General features: G+C 42.8%; 1 protein-coding gene across 2 annotated transcripts in view; it reads left to right on the forward strand.

Annotated features, from left to right (window-relative positions):
* Positions 1-23,852, forward strand: part of nhsl3 (NHS like 3) — a 45,027-nt gene that overhangs the window by 15,217 nt on the left and 5,958 nt on the right. For both annotated transcript variants that reach the window (XM_084080921.1, XM_084080922.1), the window contains 6 exons: positions 20,858-21,016; positions 21,301-21,344; positions 21,597-21,738; positions 22,424-22,531; positions 23,172-23,338; positions 23,556-23,726. In XM_084080921.1, coding sequence (XP_083937047.1) covers positions 20,858-21,016; positions 21,301-21,344; positions 21,597-21,738; positions 22,424-22,531; positions 23,172-23,338; positions 23,556-23,726 — 791 coding nt within the window. The remainder of the gene's footprint in view (positions 1-20,857; positions 21,017-21,300; positions 21,345-21,596; positions 21,739-22,423; positions 22,532-23,171; positions 23,339-23,555; positions 23,727-23,852) is intronic.

Genomic DNA, 23,852 nt, shown 5'->3' on the forward strand with positions numbered 1-23,852 from the left:
GTCCCCCAAGCTGCAAATTATTTTTCTTCACATTTGATATAAAAGAAAGAAAGAAAGAAAGAAAGAAAGAAAGAAAGAAGAATTGACCCACAATGTATTGGAAAAAAAATCTGAAATAAAAAAATACCCACAGGGTATTTTTTTATTTTAGATTTCATGTATTTTGGCTTGTCAAAGTATCATTTTGATCATTTCTTTTATATTTTGAAATGTGAACTGTATTTTATTGCAATATTGGCTTTGTCAGTGATGGAATTTCTCAACCAGTGGTGGATGATGCTAATGGTGTCCATGGGAACGGGTGACCTCAGTGAACCGTTGTTCTGTTAACCCATTAAGACCGGGAACGCCATTTTAGATTTCTTTGGCTATTCAAAAATAGCAGATATACAAGCTCATAGCGCGGCACCGAGTGCCGCGCTATGAGCTTGTAGATCTGCAATTTTTTTAAAGGATCTACACCATGAATTTAAAAAAAAATATTAATATTTAATATCATATTGTTTATGTCGTTTTTCAAAAGGTTGGAGCCTAAATCAAGCCTCAGATTTACTCATTCCAACTAACTTCTCTCTGGCTTATAAAGCACTTTCACCTGCAATATCACATTGTCCTGATTTGCACGTGGCGCTACTGAGCCAGTTTGTATGCATGTTATCTCCTGGTTCTGAGTGGAAAAAGTAAAAAAATAAAGTTGGAACTGAGAAACGGGAGGGATTGTACCGCTAGTGACGTCACTTTCGGGGCCAAATCATTTTGGCCTGTTTTGAGACCAATTTACATAAAACCACAGATATGCTCTGAAAGCCTGAGTGCTCAAACTGGGGTATTTTCTGGGATAGAAGAGAGGTAGGGGAGATCAAAAACACACAAAAAAAGAAGGAAAAGTTAAAATTCATGGTGTAGTCCCTTTAAAATCGTGAAAATGTGTGCACAAATATATTGAGATTATTCTTTTAATATATATATTCTTCCGAAAAAAATGTTAAACATTTTTAGAATTGGCCTCAGGCCTTAATGGGTTAATGAAATGGAGTTATGCAGCACGAGCATTCAGCTACACAGAGTGAAACCAGACCGGCCAGTGGAGAAAAGTCCCTTATCGGAACATCACTTTGTTCATATGAGTTCAGGAACACACCCTGTGCGTGCGTGCGTGCGTGCGTGCGTGCGTGCGTGCGTGCGTGCGTGCGTGCGTGCGTGCGTGCGAGATTGCCACATGTCCCCACCAGTATAGAGAAATAGACATTGTAAGGATGAGTTTCCTGGACCTCACAAGAGAAATGGTTGTTTTATGCAGTGGTTCTCAACCTTTTCAGGCCGTGACCCCCCAAAATAATCATATTTGAACGGGGACCCCCACCCTGACAAGCACATGGAATTGTAGGAGTTGACTCTTTCTTATATCATTTGGCCAATGTTTGACTAGTTTTCTTTAGTCGTTTTTGATTACTTTTGATGCAGTAATGGTCTTTTTTCATTTCATTTCTTTTCCATTTTTTTTGTTATTCAAAATATTGTCACTTTACTGTCATCTGGGTACCCCCCCAAAATCATGTGGGGACCCCCCTGAGGGTCCCGACCCACAGGTTAATAACCACTGGTTTTATGGATGGTTATACATTCTTTTAGAGTTATTAGGTTATATTTACTGCCTGAGTTGTACTTAGTTGCTTGCCGGTGTTGCATGTTGAAATAGCAGATCTACAAGCTCACATCACTGCGCCACATTTAGCTTGTAGATACGATACGATACGATAATACTTTATTGTCAGTTCACACTGAAATTTGTCTTGCGACCCAGCAGCCATGTATGCAACAATAAACAGTTCACACATTTGACATGACACAAGAAAAACAAAACACAATACAAAATACATACATAAAGACATACAAAGACAAGATTGGCTATTTTCGGAGCAACACACCAGTACACAACTAGTACAACTCAGGCTTTACAAGGTAAGGGTTAAAGAAGCATTTATAAAATTGACGTCCTAAAATGTCGATGTCCTGTGTGTGTGTGTGTGTGTGTGTGTGTGTGTGTGTGTGTGTGTGTGTGTGTGTGTGTGTGTGTGTGTGTGTGTGTGTGTGTGTGTGTGTGTGTGTGTGTGTGTGTGTGTGTGTGTGTGTGTGTGTGTGTGTGTGTGTGTGTGTGTGTGTGTGTGTGTGTGTGAGTGAGAGAGAGCAAGAGAGAGAGAGAGAGAGAGATCCTCTTGTCTTCATTAAATGAAGACAAGAGGATCTCTCCTGTATTCACTGCTTCATTCAAGGCCAGGCCAGTTTATTCAGAAACTAGGGGTGTGAATGCATTCCTACATTCCAGCCTGTCGCCTTACGCATGGTCACCCTCACCCATACTCCCCCAACACACACAAACACGCACACACGCACGCACGTGCGCACACACACACACACACACACACACACACACACACACACACACACATACACACACACACACACACACACTTTCCGACTTTCACAGAATGTGCTGATCTCTGTGTGTTTGTGTTTGTGTTCAGTTCAGGTGATTGTAGTTACACAACTAAATATTGTCTGTTTTTACTCTTCAGAGGACATTTTTGTCCCCATGGGAGAAGTAATACAAGTACACACACGCGCCCGCACAGACACACACACACACACACACACACACACACACACACACACACACACACACACACACACACACACACACACACACACACGCAGTCACAGTCACTTTCAGGCTTTCACAGAATGTGCTGACCTTTGTGTTCACTTTAGGCGATTGTAACTACACTATGCTCTAAAACTTTATAAAGTAACAATTAGAGTGTGTGGGAAGGGTAGAGAAATACAATGAATGTGTGTGTGTGTGTGTGTGTGTGTGTGTGTGTGTGTGTGTGTGTGTGTGTGTGTGTGTGTGTGTGTGTGTGTGTGTGTGTGTGTGTGTGTGTGTGTGTGTGTGTGTGTGTGTGAAAAAAAGATTGAGATAAGAGTGAATAGATTTGAAAGCAGCACACGCTCTGTGTGTTTGTGTGGAGAGAGTGGCACTGCTGCTATACTGCTTTGATTTGTGACCACGTTGCCTTCATTTAGAGCCGTACTTCTTAACATGGAGTCCGTTGGCCCCCAGGGGCCCTTGAGAGGGTCCCCATCCCCGGCTAAATGGGGATAGTTAGTAAGGTAGGAACCAAATGGACCCTTACGGATATGTTAAATTAACACTGATGATTTTACTGTGTAGATCTGGGTCCCAGACATAAAAATCTAATGGGGGGTCCGTGCTGTAATGCATATCAAAGTGGGGTTCCTTGAAATTAAAAAGGGTGATTATCACTGAGCTAGACAGTGTACTGAAGTTGGAAGGCTATCTGCAGGTGTACTGTACTGCATATCTCTGCAAATGTCTTTGATACAGGGCAGAGCTGGGAGGAACGCAAGGTCAAGGAGATTAGCTGAGAAAGAAGGTTGAGAATCACTGCTTTAGAGAACAGTAAAGCTTTTTGTTAATCTGTGCCTAAGCAGCACCATATAAAGTAATTACACTACAGTATCATGTAACAGAATAATGAAACACGCTGTAGAAGTCTGTATACTGTACAGAATATACACCATCTGGCCAATGTGATCGCTCCTCTGAAATATTTCTTTGCTGGTGTCAACATAAAACGCACTATACGTTGCATTGTGAAAACGAAACAATGGGCTAATTTCGTGTTACTCGCTGACAGTCTGTTCACTACATATATAATGTGCCAGGTCCGTCCCTTCGGCGAGGGCCTGTTCCACACCTGAGAGCGTGCCCAGAGGGACTGATTTCAATTTGTTAACTGATGCCGTTGCATCGTTGAGTGATTTATCCTCAAGACAGGAGGAGGAGATTTTCTGGTGCATGCAGAGGTGAAATTGCTCGCATACTGTGTTCAGTGCACACCAGCAGATTTTCCGTTTTATCCACGACCGGTGGTGTAAAAAGTAAAAAAAAGTTTTACTTAAGTAAAAGTATCAATACTGCAATATAGAAATACTCTGTAGTAAGTAAAAGTCTGGTTATCAATATATTGAGTAAAAGTACAAAATATACTTAAAGTACCAAAAGTAAAAGTGCAGAATGTCCCGTTTCACAAGGTATCCTATGTATAAAATGTATTAAAATATTTTGAAAATAGCAGATCTACAAGATCACAACGAGTGTTGTGAGCTTGTAGATTGGCTATTGGCAAAGTTTAGATAGGGCTGAAGTCGTTATGTATTTTTCGTAATAATAATTAAGTTTTCAAATAATTGCAGTGGAGTAAAAGTACTATATTTGCCTCTGAGATGTAGGGGAGTGGTGAAAATTGGAAATACTCAAGTAAAGTAAAAGTACCTCAAAATTGTTATAAGTACAGTACTTGAGTAAATGTAATTAGTTACTTTCCACCTCTCCACGACCTGGCGTTGGTTCTTCTGCACAGATGCAGTGTATATTATATACAGTATGACACAATGTAGCGGGGCTGCCCGCTGAACTCCGCAACCACAAAGACACACATTCACTCACTGCTGTGAGTGAGCATCAACACAGTGGTTTATACAGTGGGCAAGATTAGCTCACCCTGAACTCACTTTACTTCATATGCATGTGGTCACAGATTCACACACACACACACACACACACACGCACACGCACACGCACACAGAGAGTCATTCTTTCATTCCTGTATAGAGGCCTTCTGAGGTTTTGTGAAGTCATGCCACACAGCAGATGGCTGAGCCAGATGTTTCATATTACCTGCTCATAACTGTCCTCACTGCAGGGGAAAATAAGATATATCCCCCGCTTTGATCACAAGGACAGGTAGGAATCATCAGTAGCATGCGCATGTCATCAAGAAGACAGCCCTTCTCACTTATTCCTGTAGCAAAGGTCTATTTGTACAGGGCCAAATAGTCAGATTTGCCATACATGTTTTTTTTCCTCCATTCTAGGCAATATTAATATCTCAACACTAACCCTTTTCTTTTACTGATATTAATTAGGTGTACAGTATGTATTTAAAAAAGTGCTTTGATCTGTGGATAGTATTGTGTTGAGAAAAAACGTGAATATCATATAAGCCTTTGTTTGTTTGCTACAGAGCTTCTTTTCTTTTCTTTAACCAAAACACAATGGCGGAGGTAACTTCCGGGTTGCCATACAAAAAGACAGCGTCCCTGTATGTGCTCTCATAAAAAACTACTTTCCTTTGTTATCGTTTCCTTTACCCTCTTCCTCTACACACCACCACCACACCCGATACAATTTTATATGGAGAGATATTTGCATGTTGACCTGTTCAGTACCACATGGACCGCCCTGTTGACCATTTCAGAGAGGTGACAGATGGACGGAGATGGCGATTGTACTGTAACTGTGACCGACGGCTGAAAATAATATGAATATGAATGAGAAAAGATAAATGATAGAAGAGAGACAGTGCAAGTTAATCAAACAAATCGAGTTAATTATTGATTAACTGTTGATTTTTCAGTATTTCGGTGCAACATTGTTGTATGCCGAATTAATAAAGTGGTTAATCAGACTAATCGATTTTAGTCGATTATAAAGAATCAGATTTTTTTTGCAGCGATTTGTTTATTATAAAAAAAAATGCTTATTCTATCAATTAAGTCATTGATAGAATAATTGCTAAGAAAATGATCAATCGTTGTAGTCCTAAGAGAGAGAGAGAGGGAGAATGGAAAGGAGGTGAATAAACGGAAAACAATAACCATATAAATTGTGGTCGAGAGAAATATGTAGGCCTAACTATACAGTACACTATATATTGTCTCACTAATTAGGTTGGATTCTGAGCCCTTTAAAGTCTGTCCCCCTGCGGGGTGTTATTCCATATTCCATTATCCTGCCTAAGCCCCGTTTTGATTACTGTAACCACAGCTAATACGCTCTCCCAGTGCCTCCTTTGAAGATACCATTTAACATTTGCCTCTGTCCATGTCTCCCCGCCGAGAGGATAAAGAGAGGATAACGTGTCCTCTCGCTCGGCCTCTGCTCTGCCTCTTTCGCCATCACTCCGCCTTCATGCCCTGCATCTTTTTATGTTCTGTTAATGCCTTTTCATTTGGTTCCTCTCCTTTCCTTGCACACGGAGGAAGTAGGGCATATACAGTAAATATAGCCTATACTCTACAGTATATCGTATTTCCACTTGAGCCCTATGCATCCCTATTCTGGGGGCGAACATTTGGCGAAAATAGTCGATTTACAATCTCACAATGTAAATTAAGCTTGTAGATCGGTTATTTTCGTTGAAGAGATTTGGTGTAGAGGGAAATGCTAGCGGACCTATAAAGTCCTGGTGGACCCCTATCAACTTAAGTATGTAGAGTTATGTAACCATTTTCTTCCATCTTTCACTTTCTATACAGCTTGTACTGAAGTTCCTAGTCCCCCCCCCGCCCTCTCCACCACTTTCTCCAACTTTTCTCTGCCTTCGAAGGTATTCAAAATGTATCTCCTATCACGAGGAGTAACAACAAACAGAATGGATGCATGAGTGGCACTCTTTCATCCGAGCTCTCCAGCTCCTTCCCATCTTTGTGGTGCAGCTCTCCTACGTTGCTTCCCTGTCCCTCCAGCCATTTCTGTATTCTGCTCAGTTTCTCTTCTGTTATGTAGAATAAGTACAGAGCACCGGGTGTGTTGGGGGAGCCATGAAAAGCCCTGTCATTCATCACTTAGCTTCTTTCCTGCCTGCCTGCCTGCGACACCTTGTTCTCAGCACCTCAAGGGGGCAAAACGGCTCGTCTTGAAGCTTGTCTGTTTTTTTTTATGTCACCATGCGTTTTCTCACCCATATAACCTAGCATTCTTATTCTGAGAGGTGAAGAGAGAATGCTGCAATCCCTTCTCTGTTAGCAGAAGCAGGGCCTTGTTGTTCAGGGTTTCCATGTGAAAAGGAAATTCTATGGTAGTGTACAATTGTGGTTCGTGGTCATTTTCTTGTTCTAAATGCAGCATGATTTCTTTTTTTAAATATACTGAATGAGATCTCCAGAGCATTCCCGTTTGCTGAGGTCTCATTCCTTCTAAATAACTATAGCTAGTCCCATGTGAGCAGCTTTTTCATATAAACATGTTTTGAATCATGCCTAATTTAGACTATCGTGCAATGGAATATAAATTGATCTTAAGAATTCCCAAATGTCTGATGAGCTCTCTTAAGTCAATCTTTGACTTCATAAGGATGAAATATTTCGCCTTGAAATTAACTAGTTATGGGCTGTGATGCCCTCAATCACATATAGGCTATATAGGTTAAGCCATGCTTCTGTTTATCTCTGGTACCTACAGTACAATGAATCAGACCAGACTCGCTGTCTCTGGTATAAAGAAGTCAGTGTTTGGATTGTGTGCTAATGGTGCAGCCAGTGGCTTCCTGCATTAGGGCTTAAATTGAGTTAAAGCATTAGAGTCCACCGCACTGTGAAACAGTCTTCTCGATACGCATAAAGATGCACAGAAATACACACACACACACACACACACACACACACACACACACACACACACACACACACACACACACACACACTGATCGTTTAGTTATGGTCCAGAGTTTACCTTTAAAGGGATAGTTTTGTTCTTTTTTGAATCTTTGTTTTTGATATTGCACATCTCAAAGTTCTTGTCAAATCACCAAAACGTTTTTAAATTGGCACTACGGTTACTGAGAAATGTCCATGAAGCTTGTTAGCATTTTGTAGCCATGCTAATGGAAACTAATGGTCTTTTACAAACTTGCCAATATTTTAGATTCTGTTAGATTCTAATTATACAGTTTTGTGTCCACTCCACTCCCTAATAGGACTGTGATGCTCTTGGCTAAGCGTGTTCTACAGTTAATGGAGATGAAACCGAAATCCAATCTAAGATTAAAACAATAACTGAGTTAGGCATAAACTGAAGTGTTCACTATGGAGGCCTTACAGTTGACGTAAATGCTGAGATAAATTAGTTTCAGAACACTGCCATAATTGTCGTCACTCTCATTCGCTATAATATCCATAGTCAGGAGACCACACAGTCACCTAGTGTAATCTCCTGTCTGTTTTGACACCATGGTGATTGGTGAACCTTACGACATTTGTTATGCCATATTAGCGGCATCATGGGACCCAGGGACGATTCAGGGAGGCTAAAAGGTTAAACTGGCTAGCTGGCTACTCATGCCAAGCAGATGGTTGGTAGCGGGGCCTGCACCAGCCTCACTCTTTGTATGCCCCAGCTGTTGGCAGCATGTTGCTTGTTGCTGTCTTTTCACTCTGATTTACTCCCTTTTGAAACAGGTTGAGTCAAAAGGGAGCTGTCTTGTTTACCAAGTGGGAGCTTAGTTCATTGGCTGTGCATAACAGGATTTCACCGAAGGAGAGTGGCAGAATGAGATACTGATACTAACATTGTAGACCTGGTGTCAGTGGGCAGCGTGCACCACGTTTGAACTTTCTCTCTGTCTCTTTCAGTCACATGCGCACACACACTGTTGCATAGATTGCTGATGGTCTAACTTAATTTGTATGTTATGATGTCATCTTTATTTAACCAGGAGGAGAGTCACGCTGAGGTTCGAGACCTCACAAGTGAGACCACAGTATAAAAACAACAGAACAAGGGACAAGACAATAACAGAAATAGTACATACATAACATAACATAACCAAAGAAAATAAAAATACAAAAATAAAACATCTAACCTAAAATGTATAGTACAGTATGCATTTTAAGAAATTGAGCAGGACATAGACAGCGTATGCATTATCCACCTCTTAAAATATGGTGTGTGTGTGTGTGTGTGTGTGTGTGTGTGTGTGTGTGTGTGTGTGTGTGTGTGTGTGTGTGTGTGTGTGTGTGTGTGTGTGTGTGTGTGTGTGTGTGTGTGTGTGTGTGTGTGTGTGTGTGTGTGTGTGTGTGTGTGAGAGAGTGTGAGAGTGTGTGTGAGAGTGTGAGTGTGTGTGCGCGTGCGTTCGTGCGTGCGCTGGTTGTCATACAGACATTGTCTATTCAAACCTAATGTGAGTAGTGTGATTCTGATGACACATGCTCAGAGTTACAGCTGTGAATCTGCCTCCTTGTTCCTCACAGCCCAACATTCAAGCCATTTGTACTGTACAGTGTACAGTGATTCTCAACATTTTAACCACATTAATCATGGCCCCCCTTTTGTGGGAAAGTTTGTCAAAACTTGTCGACGTTTCAGGGTATTTTTTTTGCCATAAAAAAAACGGAAAGTGTTTTCACTTTGTGCCGCGCTGTGCAGCTTGTACATCTGCTATTTTTGACCATTTTTGAAAAATGGATTACTTTTGAGAACTACTGATTTAGAAGGCATTTGTAGAATCTGCCTCAAGTCTTAATGGGTTCATTCAAAAATGGCTTTCGTGGTGCTTCGCAACATGTATGGAACTGGGATGGCTCTACGTCCTGAACCACCGCCACCCCACTGACCCACACAAACACACACATGTGTAGTACTTCCACAACCACCGTTATTACATTCTAACATTCTTAGGTTGACAGGGACAAAGGTATATAATACAGTACTTTCCATTCATAAATACAACATTTTTTCTGTTCCATTGCCTATGTTTTGGAGCGCGGAGAGCTACTCTTAACTGATCACATGAGATTAATCCATAGCCTCTGAGCGGGTGCACGCGTACAGAGAGGAACAAAGGGGTTGATTGTTGTGATCTGACATGTCACTGTCTTGAAATGGTAAAGTTGGCAAAGGCTGAGCTCTTAGAATTGATGACATTTTGGTTTATCTGAAGGTCAAAGGAAGACATTCTATCTCTCTGGTGATCCCAACCAGACAGTGACATTTTGATCATGCGCCATCCAGAAGCTGAGGAGAATGCACTTGTGCTAACCTCAGAATAAATTTTCTGTCTTAAAATCCCAGCATCTTTCTTTTTAATCTTCTTCCTCTTTGTCTCCCAATTTAGTCATTCTGTCAATTCCCAAAACCCCTTGTATTGTAGTCCCTTGTCGTTGATGACCCCCGCTGGTGGCCTTATGGAGGGTGTAGGCAAGCACATGTCTCCTCCGGTACACGTAATGCCACCAGCCACTTCTTTTCACCCGAAAGTGGGGAGTTTCACCAGGAAGGTATAATAATAACACATACAGTGGAACACGCTATTCTTCCAAGCTGTAGGAGTCGTTAGTGCAGCAACAGCGATCGCTCTACCTGAATGGCTTCTTTCCTGCTAATTGTGTTCCTAGGAGCACCTGGCCAAGCCGTATGCACTATGGAGGATTCAAACCCCTAGTCTCCGGGGTGGTGGGGCAGGAACTTTACCCCTGTGCCACCCGAACACCCCATTCCCCCCATCTGTATCTTAGTGTGAGTCCCTGGTTTTGTGCTGTAGCTACAAGCCAGGCCAGATGCATGATAGTCTTCATGATCAGCTGGATCGTTCAAGGTAACATAGTCTCAGTCATACATTAATACACTGTCTTTCACTGTCCATGTAGCTTAGGTGCGAGGCATGTTGGATAATGAATGAATCTGGGAGCTAGAAGTTACTGCTGTGTGTCATGACCACATACCCTCATGGCACTTTCCCCAACCTTGCACACTCGTGAGTCTCTCTCTCTATAAGGACTAATTGCTAAATGCCTAAATTGTAACTGTAAATCATTATCTCTTCGGTCAGTCGTCTGTAAGTCGTCTGTCAACTCTAATCTCACATGACCATCCAAGAGAGAAAAAAACCCCACAACAGTCACAAAGGCCATGAACTTGAAACGCCACTATTGGTGGGTGGGGTCAGCATGAGGTCAATCTTGTTCCTGATTTATAGTTGCATGTGCGCTTTGCACACTGAAAATAGCAGATCTACAAGTTTACAGCGTGTCACAGTGCGGCTCCGTTGTGAGCTTGTAGATCTGCTGTTTTTGGCGCGCAACATGGCACGCCACCAAGTATAAATCAGGCATTAGTTAGTTAACAAATCTCTAACGGTCTTGTCTGTATAGTTGTGTCCAGTTCAGACTGGGAGACTAACCCTGACTGGAACGCAGTGGCGTGCACAGACATTTTGAGGGGCAGGTGCTCATGTAAATTATACTTTTTTTGTTTACTTGGTCTGCTCTTTTTTCCCTCTACACCTATACCTCTTTGCCAAAAATAGACGATCTACAAGCCCACAACGCCTCGCAGCGCGAGGCGTTGTGGGCTTGTAGATCTGCTATTTTTGGCTAACGTTCTCCTCAGAAAAGGGATGCTAGGTTTCGAGTGGTTAATGTAAAAAGAAAAATCATATCACATAAAGATTTGGCTGACCCCCTGTAGTAACTCTGAGGACCCCCTAGGGGTCCCGGACCCCCTGTTGAAGACCCCTGCTGTAAACTGAAAAAAGGGCACTTCTGGTCAAGAGGGCAAAGGGCAGGTGCTCTAGCACCACCTAGAGTCTATCTGTGCACGTCCCTGCTGGAACGGACAGACTTGGGAATGTCCACACACCCAGAGATAAAGAGGGTAGTTGCATAGGGTTCAGACCTGAGGGCGACAGACAAGCCTGTCGGGTCCTGCCCTGAGATGGCTCAGTGCTTACAGTAGTTTATACCTTCCTGAAGACTGAGAGGTCTGTCATTACCTCATCAATCATAATAAATGAGCCGCTTCGGCTTCTCCATCAGAGACGTGGACGAGCTTAAAATAGAATGTGGTCATTTGGCATATATTAGGGTTCTATACGCTGCTAAATTGAGTGTTAATTGAGCTCTGAGAGAGGGTACAAATGGACCCGTAAAGGTATATTTTTAACTCTCTCCAAGTTAAATGAACGCAGTGTACGTCCCACTTCCTGTTCTGTTAGGCATGTCTGTAGTGTCTGCGCATAATGCCTATGTACAGTACATGCTTTACAACTATATGATCTGTTTTCTCTCTCATTCTCTCTTTTTATTTCTTTCTCTCTTTCTCCCTCGCTCTCTGTCTCTGTCTCTTTCTAAGACTGCTTGAGGCCGGTCTGGTCCCCCCTATAATTTCCAAGGGTCACCCAAGGGACTCCTTGACTCACTCCCACACACACCAGCTAGCAATGAATAGATTTATTGGCTTGTTTTGAGACTATGCATATGAACGCAGCAGCACACTGGATCAGCCATGTCTGTGTTGTGTCTCTGCTCCTCCGCTGTTATTCGGTTTGCAGAGCTTTCGCTATGACAGCCTTTAAGCTGGAATGACAAGTAGCACAAGGCTTTCCCACCCAGAAAAACAACTCCTCTTATCCAAAAGAGAGAGGATGCGAGAGAAACAGAGAGAGAAATAGATCCTTACACAGCATAGAAACTAAAGCCTACTATTTTTACTTATCCCATTAAAACCAGGAAAGTATCTGTGTGATTTTAGATTTTAGCGTTGGCTATTCGTGCCGTGCTGCAAGCTTGTACATCTGCTATTTTTTTTATTTTTTTTCAAATATACTGGTTTATAAGACATTTATAGTATCGGCCTCGGGTCTCAATGGGTTAATGTGGGGCGGCAGTGGCTCGGGAGGTAGAGCGGCCGCCTTCAAATTGTTTTTACACTCTCACGTTAAATTAACACTCTTAACGCTGATCTCTCTGTCGGGGAAGCACCCTGAGCAGTCAAGGTTACTGTACATGGATAGAGTCATGCTGGAAACTAACGTTTATCCCGGTTGACAACCGTGAGTGATGATTCACCACTTCAACAGTAGTTTTCACCGAGCTTTCACCTTCTTTTGCTTGTCTTCATTTTCCACCTAACCCTCTCTTTTTCTTGCCCACCATCCCTTATTCTATTCACTCTCTTTCTCTTTCTCTTTCTCTTTCTCTGTCTCTGTCTCTGTCTCTGTCTCTGTCTCTGTCTCCATCTCTCTCTCTCTCTCTCTTTCTCTCTCTCTCTCTCTCTCTCTCTCTCTCTCTCTCTCTCTCTAGATGCAGGTAATGAAACTGGCAGAACACTGCGACAGAGTTAAAATGTGACCAATAAATTAGCCCCCCCCCCCACACACACACACACACACACACACACACACACACACACACACACACACACACACACACACACACACACACACACACACACACATACACACACACACACAGGAACCATTATTTAGCTCATTGCATTCCCTTCATTTGTATTCTATGGGTGCTGGTGGTTCTGAGTTACGAGCTCACCTGTTTAACAGTGAGTGGTATAGTATTAACCAGAGAGAGTATCTGTACGTTGGGGGAGGGAACGGAAAGATTCATTGCTGGTCAAGTGCATTTGCACATACTGTTCAACCCATCCTATTGGCAGCAGTGTCTTGCTCAAAGACATACATATATATATATTTTTTTTTACATGCATAGATTATTGACTATACTCTACAATTAATTCTTATCCCTATTCCTACAAGGGAAAAAAACGACTTAACAATGGCTTTGTAAGCTGTATCATTTTTGCTTCATTCCATTGAGTTGCTCCTAGATGTGGCTGTCGATACAGGCATCGAGCAACGTGAGCATTTTCTGTACATGGCGCAGATTCAGACATTATTGTAACAATTGAAAACTGTTCACAATTGCATGTGCAGCTGTTGTGACAGTGATGTTATGAATGTAAAACAACCACAACAAGTTTGTGAAACCAATCATTGAATACCTACTTCATTAAGCCATCCCACCATCACGGTTGGCTAACCATGGTTGTATGCTCAACAGAGTTAGCAAAGTATTATTAACCGTTCTCAGAACCGTTCTATCGGGTAATGGAAAAAGGCCTTGATATTAGACGTGATGCTGGGAGGAGCCGGACTCAAACCAGGAACCTTCCAATTCCCAGGTGACCACTCGATTTCCTGCTCCACCCCATCCTTCATGGACCGGTCCAGTAGAATATTTAATGATAGTGTACCATATGGTATTACCCTGGACCCTGCTCATGTTGAAATATGAAGCTGAGTGAAATATGAGTGCAGTCGTCGATGAACTCAATGCTCAATACAAGACCACACAAATAATGTAAAACAGGGAACGACGCAGAGGCGAGGACAGAGGAAGAAAACTGACTGGGTGAACAGGAGGAAGGAGAGCTGTGTGCGGGGGAAGAGCATACAGGGCCACAGCAAGGACATAAATCACCAAGTACAGTAACAGTCAACTCCCTTGAACCACCTGCATTTCTGATTTCTTCGGGCTGCATATCAATGAGAGAGAGAGAGATCGGGGCGATTAGGAGTGAAGGAGGAGGACAGAGAGGACAAACAGAGAGAGAGAGAGTGAGCTTTGATACAAACCAATATCTAATTATCTGGAAACGACAAGAACAAAGACCTAAAGCTAATGGACGACTAGTAAGTCATACGTCTGTGTGGAGAACAAGCATCTTTTGTTGCATATCCACACTGCTGTGGTTATGGAGCAATAACAAACGCCCGAGGCCAAACACTGCTTCCACTTGGCAAAGCGATGACTGTCACCACTTAAGAGATGGTATCCTTGGCTATACGGGAACACACAACACTCACCTGCTCCGATCCATGTCCCACCCAGTGCAGTGACAAACATGTGCACCTGTGTATCAGATGGCACAGATTCAGGGAAGTGTCTTTTTCCCTTGGGCTTGGCATGAAACAGGACTTATTGTCTTTTAAAGAAATCGATGTCTAATGAAGCTAGTCAGCAATGACTCAGCTGTTATGTTTTAGGTGCAACACTGGATACATTGTGATGTGTTTTCCTATGCTTGAGCGGGTTTACATGTGATTTTTATTACTTTTTTATTTGTTTACAAAATCTTGGAGTTTCCGCCTTCCTATCTACCCTTCCGTTTTACTTTGTCTTTGTTTCTCTCTGTCTGTCTGTCTGTCTGTCTGTCTCTCTCTCTCTCTCTCTCTCTCTCTCTCTCTCTCTCTCTTTCTGCATCCTAGACTGGGTGAAGTCAGTGTGTGTAAGACAATCTGGGGACGTGAGGGCACTTATTGATCTATCCCTCAGCAGAAGAAGCCTGGTTCCCTCACTCTCTCTCTCTCTCTCTCTCTCTCTCTCTCTCTCTCTCTCTCTCTCTCTCTCTCTCTCTCTGTATTGAGCTAAGGGACAGGTGTCCCATAGACACCGGCTTCCTAAAATAATAAATCATCAATCATTTCCACCGTCCTCCAGTTCTGACCCTGCTCCTGTCGCTGTGTCTGTCTCTCTCTACCTCTTTTCCCTATTTGTCTCTCTCTCTCCTTGTCCTTCTTCCTTGATATCGATCTGTATCATACTGCATGCTAGTCCCTTTGTTTTGAACGCACATCATTCATGTGTGTTGAAGCGCGCATGTGCACACACAGTAGCAGTCCTCATGGCCAACCAGGCGTGCAGTGGAAACTGTGTAACTTACCATGGCCCAGTGGTCTCCATTCTCACCTGATACTGATGTTGAGGTTATGGGAAGGGCAGGAGAACAACTATCACTTTTTAGCCTCTGTCTCTATCTCTCCCCTGTCTCCCTCTCTCCTCCCCTCTCTGTGCAGTGAAATTAGAGGGTGACTTCAGGACATGAGATGAGCTAATCTGCGCCATGCGCTCGCATTTTCAAATTTTCCACTAAGTGTGTGTGTGTGTGTTTATGTCAGGGTGTGGGCCCTGGTCAGTCCAATGGGAGTCATACAGACTCCAGCTGTGTCCTGAAATTCTACCATTAGCCAATGGACCATGGATCAACAGTGCAATCAAATGACTCCCTGGTCCTGCAGTCTCATATACAGTATGCTGTTAAAAGCTAACCCGAGTGAGAGATGATATTGCAGCACTCTCTAGTGGAGCACGAAGGTACATGGGTGGTTCACATTGTGAAATCACATTGTCAACTCATCAGGAAGGAACACACTTTCAAATTCTGTATAGTCAGAAATACATTACATGTTTCTTTGTTCTGTGCTTCAAAACATGGAGGAGATGAGAGCCACAGATGGCAGAGTTTTGTGTTTGTGTGACTTTACATTTTGGTTCAAAAACAAACAGTAGACATGTCATATCAGTGAACTTCTAATGTAGGGCTGCCTGCAACTGCCAATTATTTTCTTAGGGATTATTCTATCGATTACTTTTTTGATTAATTGAATTGAATAAACAAGAAGTATAAATTTAATTTTGGTATTAAATGTGTTTATATATATATCAGCAAACTGATTAACCACTTAAGCATTATTTTATAATATTAAAGCATTATGAATAGATTATTTTATTAAATGATTGATTATTGATTATTTTTATAATCAATTACATCGATTAGTTTCATTAAGTGTCGTAGCCCCATGTCGAATCAGTGTACTTCTTGTGTTTGTGACAAATAAGGTGGAAGTTGTTTTGACCTTTGACACGTTAACGAGCATGTTTTATTACCTCCCTGAATTCTGAATGCATTCTTTTAGGCAGGTTTGACCTGCCCCTGTGGGGCACACATAGGATTTATGACATTTCTCTAAAACTCCAAAACGACTCTAAAATGATTTAGGAAGTTGCAACACTTAAGTTTGGGATTTCGATGTGGAACAATTACAAAGGCCACAGAATATTAGTGGTTTTCTACATTGCTACTGGTGATTGGAAATGTGAACAGGTGACATTATAGAAATTCATTTTAGCTTTAAATTAGCATATTCTGCTTCTCAATGAATGGTTATGTTTTGAGTTATTTTCCTTACACAGAAGTATTGCATGCGTTGATTCGAAGGCATGTCAGCCCTAGTCTGCCCTCTCCCTCATGGCCAGATGGCACTTCTTTAGACTTAATGAATATTGAAATGAGGGGTCTTGGTTAACAGCAGGGGGGCTATAGAAGCTCGGCCAGAGACCCCATAAATTGGCAGCAGAGAAAGGTCTGTGCTGCAGGAGCACTTTATATGGCCTGAGTGCGTAAAGGGATTTGCTCAGGAGAAAGGGAGTGTTTGGTCACTTCATTGAAAAACAAAGCTGGTTTATTATCCACTTAATATAACATATATCCCAAACATGTATATTATTCAAACTCATATGGTTTGAGAGTTAATGAGTTGAAATGTTTCTTCCCCAGATGGCACCAGTTACATGTAGTATCAAATAAATAAGGGCTTTAGAGTTCTTGAATGCCAATGTACTAACAATTTGAGAAACAGAAATGTTGACACTTGAAAGAGAAAACAGGTCCCAGAATGAAGTAGTCCAAGGTAAAGCGAGGGAGACAGGTTAAGACCATGGCAGCGCTAACTGTCTGGCACGGCTCCCAGGTCTAAAGATGCTCTCCCCAAGCCCTGGACTGATCCACCCGACTCACCTGGACACTGACCCCTTGCCAGTGCCCTGCACTGGGCAGTCTGACCCAAGACAGTGGGGTGGGAGTAGTAGCTTTTCTTCTACCTTCACCTTACAATACCCAAGCTTAACCTCCCACCCGCACATTGCTCGCCCAGGCTCTTTAGGCAATGCCAGAGCCCTGGGGTGAGGCAGCATGAGTGGGGATGGTGGGGGTTTGGATGAAGGTAATTGTTTTAAAACCGCATCGCTCCAGCTGGTCCCAGTTATATGAGGCAGCTGTGCCCCCGTGGTGTTTACAAAAAAATAATAAACAAGGGGAAAATCATGGTTGTGATTAAATGATCCTCAAACGTTGCACTGTTCGTTTGTTTGGTATGAAAACTATGTTTATGCTTTAGTACTGCATGCAGTTTGCCAGGAAACATACTGTAACTAGGCACATGATAACACTCAAACATATCACCAGGAGAGATGTCACCATGAGCTGAGTGAACTCGGCCTACTTTAGCTATTTATAAGAAGACCACTGTGTTTTTAAACCAAGGGGCAAGGGAGAGTGGGAGACAAAGAGATGACAGGACTAACAGAGATGGTCGAGAAAGAGGGAGATACAGAGAGAGCATCAGTGAAAGTGTAATACAATTCTGTCTTTGTTTAATTTTGGGACACCAACATCCATGGGTCACTGTTACCCCTGGGTCATGGGTGGCTCATGGGACAGTGAGTCAGAGTGATGCTGACGTCTGTCATGTCAAAATAAAGAGTAGAGGGATGGGGATGGGGAGACGATGCAGAGGAAGACATGCTGGCATTTTAAATCAGTTAGGGGCATGTCATACCGGAGACCTTGTTTTGATTTTGTTTGTAGCCCCGCTAGAGGCAAGGCTTAAAGAATGACACTGTACAGTACGTCAGTCAATCCATCCATCCATCCATCTGCTGTGGTCCTAAGCAACACATCTCAAAAGTATACATGAAATTTGCTGTGCACATTCATGATGCCAGAGGATGACCCTTACTGATTTACAGGCAACGTATTGGTCTCCCCTTAGGCCAAAAGGCACTAGCTTGTTTTTATTATGATATTTATTTATTTAGTTTCCTTAAGTGAATATAGAATATACCTCCAAAGCTAGTAGGGCTTTTAGACTCTTAGCATGTTTAAAGTTAATCAGTGAATACTTTTTCATACACTCTCTTTCATACCATTCTCAGTGAATCAGTGGACAAGATTCTGCACCAAGATGAGCCACCAGTTAGAAAATTGTGTGTGTGTGTGTGTGTGTGTGTGTGTGTGTGTGTGTGTGTGTGCGTGTGCGTGTGCGCGCATATTAGGATATGTGCAAACGTGTGCATGCTCGTCTGTGTGCGAGGTTGGGCTTTGAAGCCCCCAGAAAAAAAGCCAAAACTTTGACAGCCGTTCAGGACTGTGTGTGTGTGTGTGTGGGGGGGGGGTTGTCCTTATCTGACAATAGAAGGGGAGTTCCGATAGAGGAGAGAAAAGAGAGAGAGGGGGTGGACGAGGGTAGCAGACAAGGGGATAAAGCAGCTGGGATAGGCTGCTTGGTTGGAAGCAGATCTTATTGTGCACAAGCTTTCCTCCAGTCTCACTCAGTCACTTTGCAGAAGCTTTGGACACTGTAACTAAAGGACTATTTCACTCCTTGAGTATCTTTATCTTTGGACGACTGACTGATAACAAATCTAACCATTTTGAGGCTTGTCGTACATAATAATAATTAGTGTCTGTCTGCCATGGTTCTGGAGTAGGAAATGGTGGCTTACCTGAGGCAGAGCCTCCACACTCTGCTCTCAGTCTTCAAGAAGAAGGGTGAGTGACAGAGTGAGTGACTCACATGGATGTTGTTGAAAGTATTAGAGGTATAGGTACTGTATATGGTATGAGCTTTTCTCTATAGGAGCTGCCTGATTCTTGCATAGGTGTGGAATTGAGATCCTGAATTGAGTTGTGTTTAATAGATGATAGAAAATGTTCCAAAACCCAAACGGTTTGTGGTACACGGTTGATGACACTGCAAGACACTTACTACTTGTAATAGTTTAGTCTAGTGGGTTGTTTGAACTTTTATTTGCACAGTGATTTGACAAAGTTGGAATCAATCAAAGATGTGCTTTTTGACCAATGACCAATGAATGTCTTCATCCTTCTCTGGCACGCACATATACACTCACAGCGGGTACTTTTCTAATAATGTCAAGCGTAGACTGGGAAGCCCTCTCTAATGAGATGAGGGGGCTGCATTAACGTTTCAGAGAGTAATCCCGTCTCCGTACCCTAAACTCGAAAACCGTTAAACCTATTAGAGAAAGGGTGCGTGTGTTGGGGGGGTCTTTGGGATTGAGTGCTACTTCCAGTCCCTCCCTGTTCCAATTACAAGCGGTTGTTACGAAACTGCCGTTTACGCGTGAGTGATATATGATACTGTGCTGGGACCATGTTTTGATAAAAAAACATCGAACTTGTCCTCTCACCTGTCTCTACAATGTCTCCTGTTGGTTTACGTAAGATGCACAGATTTCCCACAGCCACACACAGCAGGGGCCTTTGTGTCTGTGAACATGACAGGCTACACTCTCAACTGTGTGTATATGGGGAGGGGGGCTTTTACTTCTCACACACACACACACACACACACACACACACACACACACACACACACACACACACACACACACACACATGCACAGTATTACCTAACCAGGTGAGACTGAGAGCCAAGTGTTGACGGTGACAAAGGAGGGAAAGAGGACACCTTGACGGACACAGACCTTTACAGTACTTATCCAATGAAACAGGAGGAGACACAGAGAGGACTTAACGGACACTCTACATAAGTGTTTATCCGTGGGTCATGACCTCTAACGGAGAGCCGTTACATTAGACTTTATCTGTGGAGATCTGTACTCCTAACACAGAAAGGTCTGTGTAGGATATATAAGAATGGTGTTGAAATTAATTCAGCCTTGAGGGTTAATTTAATTTAAGTCTGAGAGTGTGAAAAATGGTCCTGCAAGATTTTACTTTTCACGTACTCTCTCTCATTCACTGTCCCCTTGTTTAAAATTCAGCAAACCCTTGGGAAAAAAGCCTTCCTTGTATCTAGGTCATTGTTGCTACTAAATGAGATGAGAATTAATAAGGGACATACTAGTAACATAGTAGCTGTAATACTTTGATGCTGCCCAACTAATACAAGATCATGACTAATTGTATATTTCTCCTTCACTCTTTAGTGTGATTGATTGCCTATTGCCAGGGAGTTAAACTATTTTGAAGCGAGGGTTCCCATGCCACAGGATTACTTAATCCCCCAGGGATTGTCTAGCAAGAGGAATACGTCTGAGGATTAGCCCATAGCCCCGGTTCACCCGTTTTATCCAGGTTAGGATGTCTGTCCATCAGCCTGCCATGGCTGCAGGGATTGGAAGTGTGTGATACGTCAATGCACACACAAACATGCCACATGGCAAAAGATATACAGTAGCCTCATTGAAACTGAGTATGGTATCAAAGCTTTCTACTCATTTGTCCCCATTTATTTGTCCTCCTTCCTCTGTGCAGCGGGACCCAAAGGTCATGAGGAGCAGAAGAGGCTGGCAGTCCACTACACGGCCTCGCAGCACTACCAGGAGAATGTGTTCATTGAGGGCAGCAGACCACAGTACCTGGAAGACCTGCACACTGAGGCCCAGGAGGGGCTGAAGATACAACAGCTACAAGGTGCCACACACACACACACACACACACACACACACACACACACACACACACACACACACACACACACACACACACACACACACACACACACACACATGCTGATGGAGGGAGGGATGGATGGATAGATAGATATGATGATAGATACAATAGCTATATATGATATGATGAACACGATAGATAGATGTGATAGATACAATAGATGTATAAGATAAGATAGATAGATAATATTACAATTTAAGCGGAGGGACAATGTTCATTTAGTTTCTCTTTTTTTTCTCACACAGAGCACAAGAATGGTGTCAACTTTCCAGATGACTCAAGCATTACTGTAAGTACAATACAGCTTGGTGAGTGACATCTCAGTTTTACACTAACCCAACAAACAAAACACAGCCCAATTAAATACTGATGATCTGTGTGTGTGTGTGTGTGTGTGTGTGTGTGTGTGTGTGTGTGTGTGTGTGTGTGTGTGTGTGTGTGTGTGTGTGTGTGTGTGTGTGTGTGTGTGTGTGTGTGTGTGTGTGTGTGTGTGTGTGTGTGTGTGTGTGTGTGTGTGTGCGTGTGTGTGTGTCCCCTGCAGTCTGCAGACACTCTCCAGCCTGAGCAGGCCGGCTCCGGAGACAGAGGTGACTCTCCATCCGGAATCACCGACGGGAATTCTGTTACCACAGCAACATCCACTATGTCAGCGGTGTCTGCCAGGCCTGTGCTCACCCGTCAAGGTGAGATGCAGCTGTGTGCATAGAGACAGATGAAAAGGAAGCGTTCACGTCCCATTCACCCTATGGTAATAGGGTGCTAATCATAGACTACATCGCATGCAACAGTTTGATCTTTATGAGACAGAGGCACGTAGCTGGCATGCACGTCTCACTCCCAGCAGCATGGTGCCTTTGTGGTTATATGATGTGGAATCAAAGCCAGAGCAACTAAATAATAAATATGCACACACACTCATGCGTGGGCCCAAAAACACACACACACACACACACACACACACACACACACACACACACACACACACACACACACACACACACACACACACACACACACACACACACACACACACACACAGCTGTAGCTTATTTTATATACTGGAATGTCTATGAGCATCCAAAACCAACACTGCCACTGACTGCCTGGCATGCGTGCGTGCGTGTGTGTGTGTGTGTGTGTGTGTGTGTGTGTGTGTGTCTGTGTGTGATCATGTGCACTGTTAATGCAGTAAAATAAATATTCTGGTCCACATTTCCAGCATCCCCTTTGAAATCTCTGAGAAATGCCAGTTGCCTGCAACATCACATATTTTGTCATTTGCTCCCATTAGCTTCAACTTCTCTAGTCTTCAGTCCTTCTCCCTCCTCTGAATGTAATAGATAAATTGTTATTTCATTTATTTCCCAGCTTCCACATTCAAGCCTCTGAATCCAGTGAAGATGATAGATAAGAGTAAAAAGAGGAGTAGAAGGACCACCATCATGGGAATACCCCAGCAGGTCCAGAAAGAGCTCGGTATGTCCACCAAACCAACCTTAGCACAGGATATGATGTGTATAAGCATGTTATTATAGAGAAATCTTTCCACATTCGGTTCCATCGTCAAACATGGATAGGTTAAATGAAATACTTTTGGAATGGCCCTGAAATGTTTGCAAAGTAATGTAGACATACTTTTCAATGATACCAGTACACGTCAGTTTTCAACTGTTCCATTTCTAATTTTCTAATGTAATAATGATTGTAGATGATTTACTGGCAGAAACCAAAAAGTGGAAATCAGCCAATCAGCGTCTGTCAATCACAGGGCCCTGAGCGCAGACGCTGATTGGCTCTTCCACTTTTTGGTTTCTGCAAAACGCCCACCCAGCGCTTGGGGACAGACCGGTCTGCAGAAGACACATGATATGTGAATTCACGTGACCGGGATGGTTTACCAGGCTATTCGTTTTCTGCTTCTCTTTTGAAACTCATTGTTAAGTCTATGGAACCAAATGAGAAAATCCACCAGCATTGATTCATTCCGACTCATTCAGTTACAGCACTGACCTCAAAATTGCAACATCCTGAGATTTAATCCAGTTCAGGAACCTGTGTTGCATTACAGATATGCCTTAAAATAATCTTTAAACAAAGGCATTCATTCTCCTTCCAGCTCTGCAGAGGAACTCCACATTCCAGCAACTTGCTCCTACACGGCTTCCCAATGGTACTGGACAGAACAGTGATAGCCAATCAGGCCTTGTAATCATCCCGACTATTGATGGAGAGTCTTCGTTTGCCAATCAGGAAGGGGCGAGAGTGCACCTCACAGACCTTGAGGTGAGGTTCTCAAAAAAATTAATGAATGAACTTGTACTGCAGATATGTATTCATAAACTGAATAACTATATTATTAAGCTATTTTGTAAGTAATAGTAAACTAAGTAACCAAGTAGACTATTTGCATGTTTTCTAATATGGAAGATATTTTTGTGAGGTGTATCTTTCCCTTTCAGTATGTACTTTATGCATGATATTTTTCTTGTATCCTGAGCAGACTTCCAGAGAGGATCAGCTGCTCAGGCACCATCTACATGCAGTGTACCATGACGAGTGCCAGGGATTCCCACTGTACGCCGCCTCCAACCAGAGGCCCAAGTCTTTAGCTGTGCCTGGCATGACCACTTCCTCTTCCCCCACTCTGTTTGGCTACCTTCAGGAGCCACAGGTCAGAAAGGAATTGTGGACAGTGTCTTTAGGTTATATATGTGGTTATCTTTTATAACAGTCTGACATGTGTATAAATTATAAACGTGAATATTACCCTTTTATTGATTACGATTTGTTGACCCCT

The sequence above is a fragment of the Gymnoscopelus microlampas genome, assembly GCF_963454915.1.
Source record: "Gymnoscopelus microlampas genome assembly, chromosome: 15".
Lineage (NCBI taxonomy): Eukaryota > Metazoa > Chordata > Actinopteri > Myctophiformes > Myctophidae > Gymnoscopelus > Gymnoscopelus microlampas.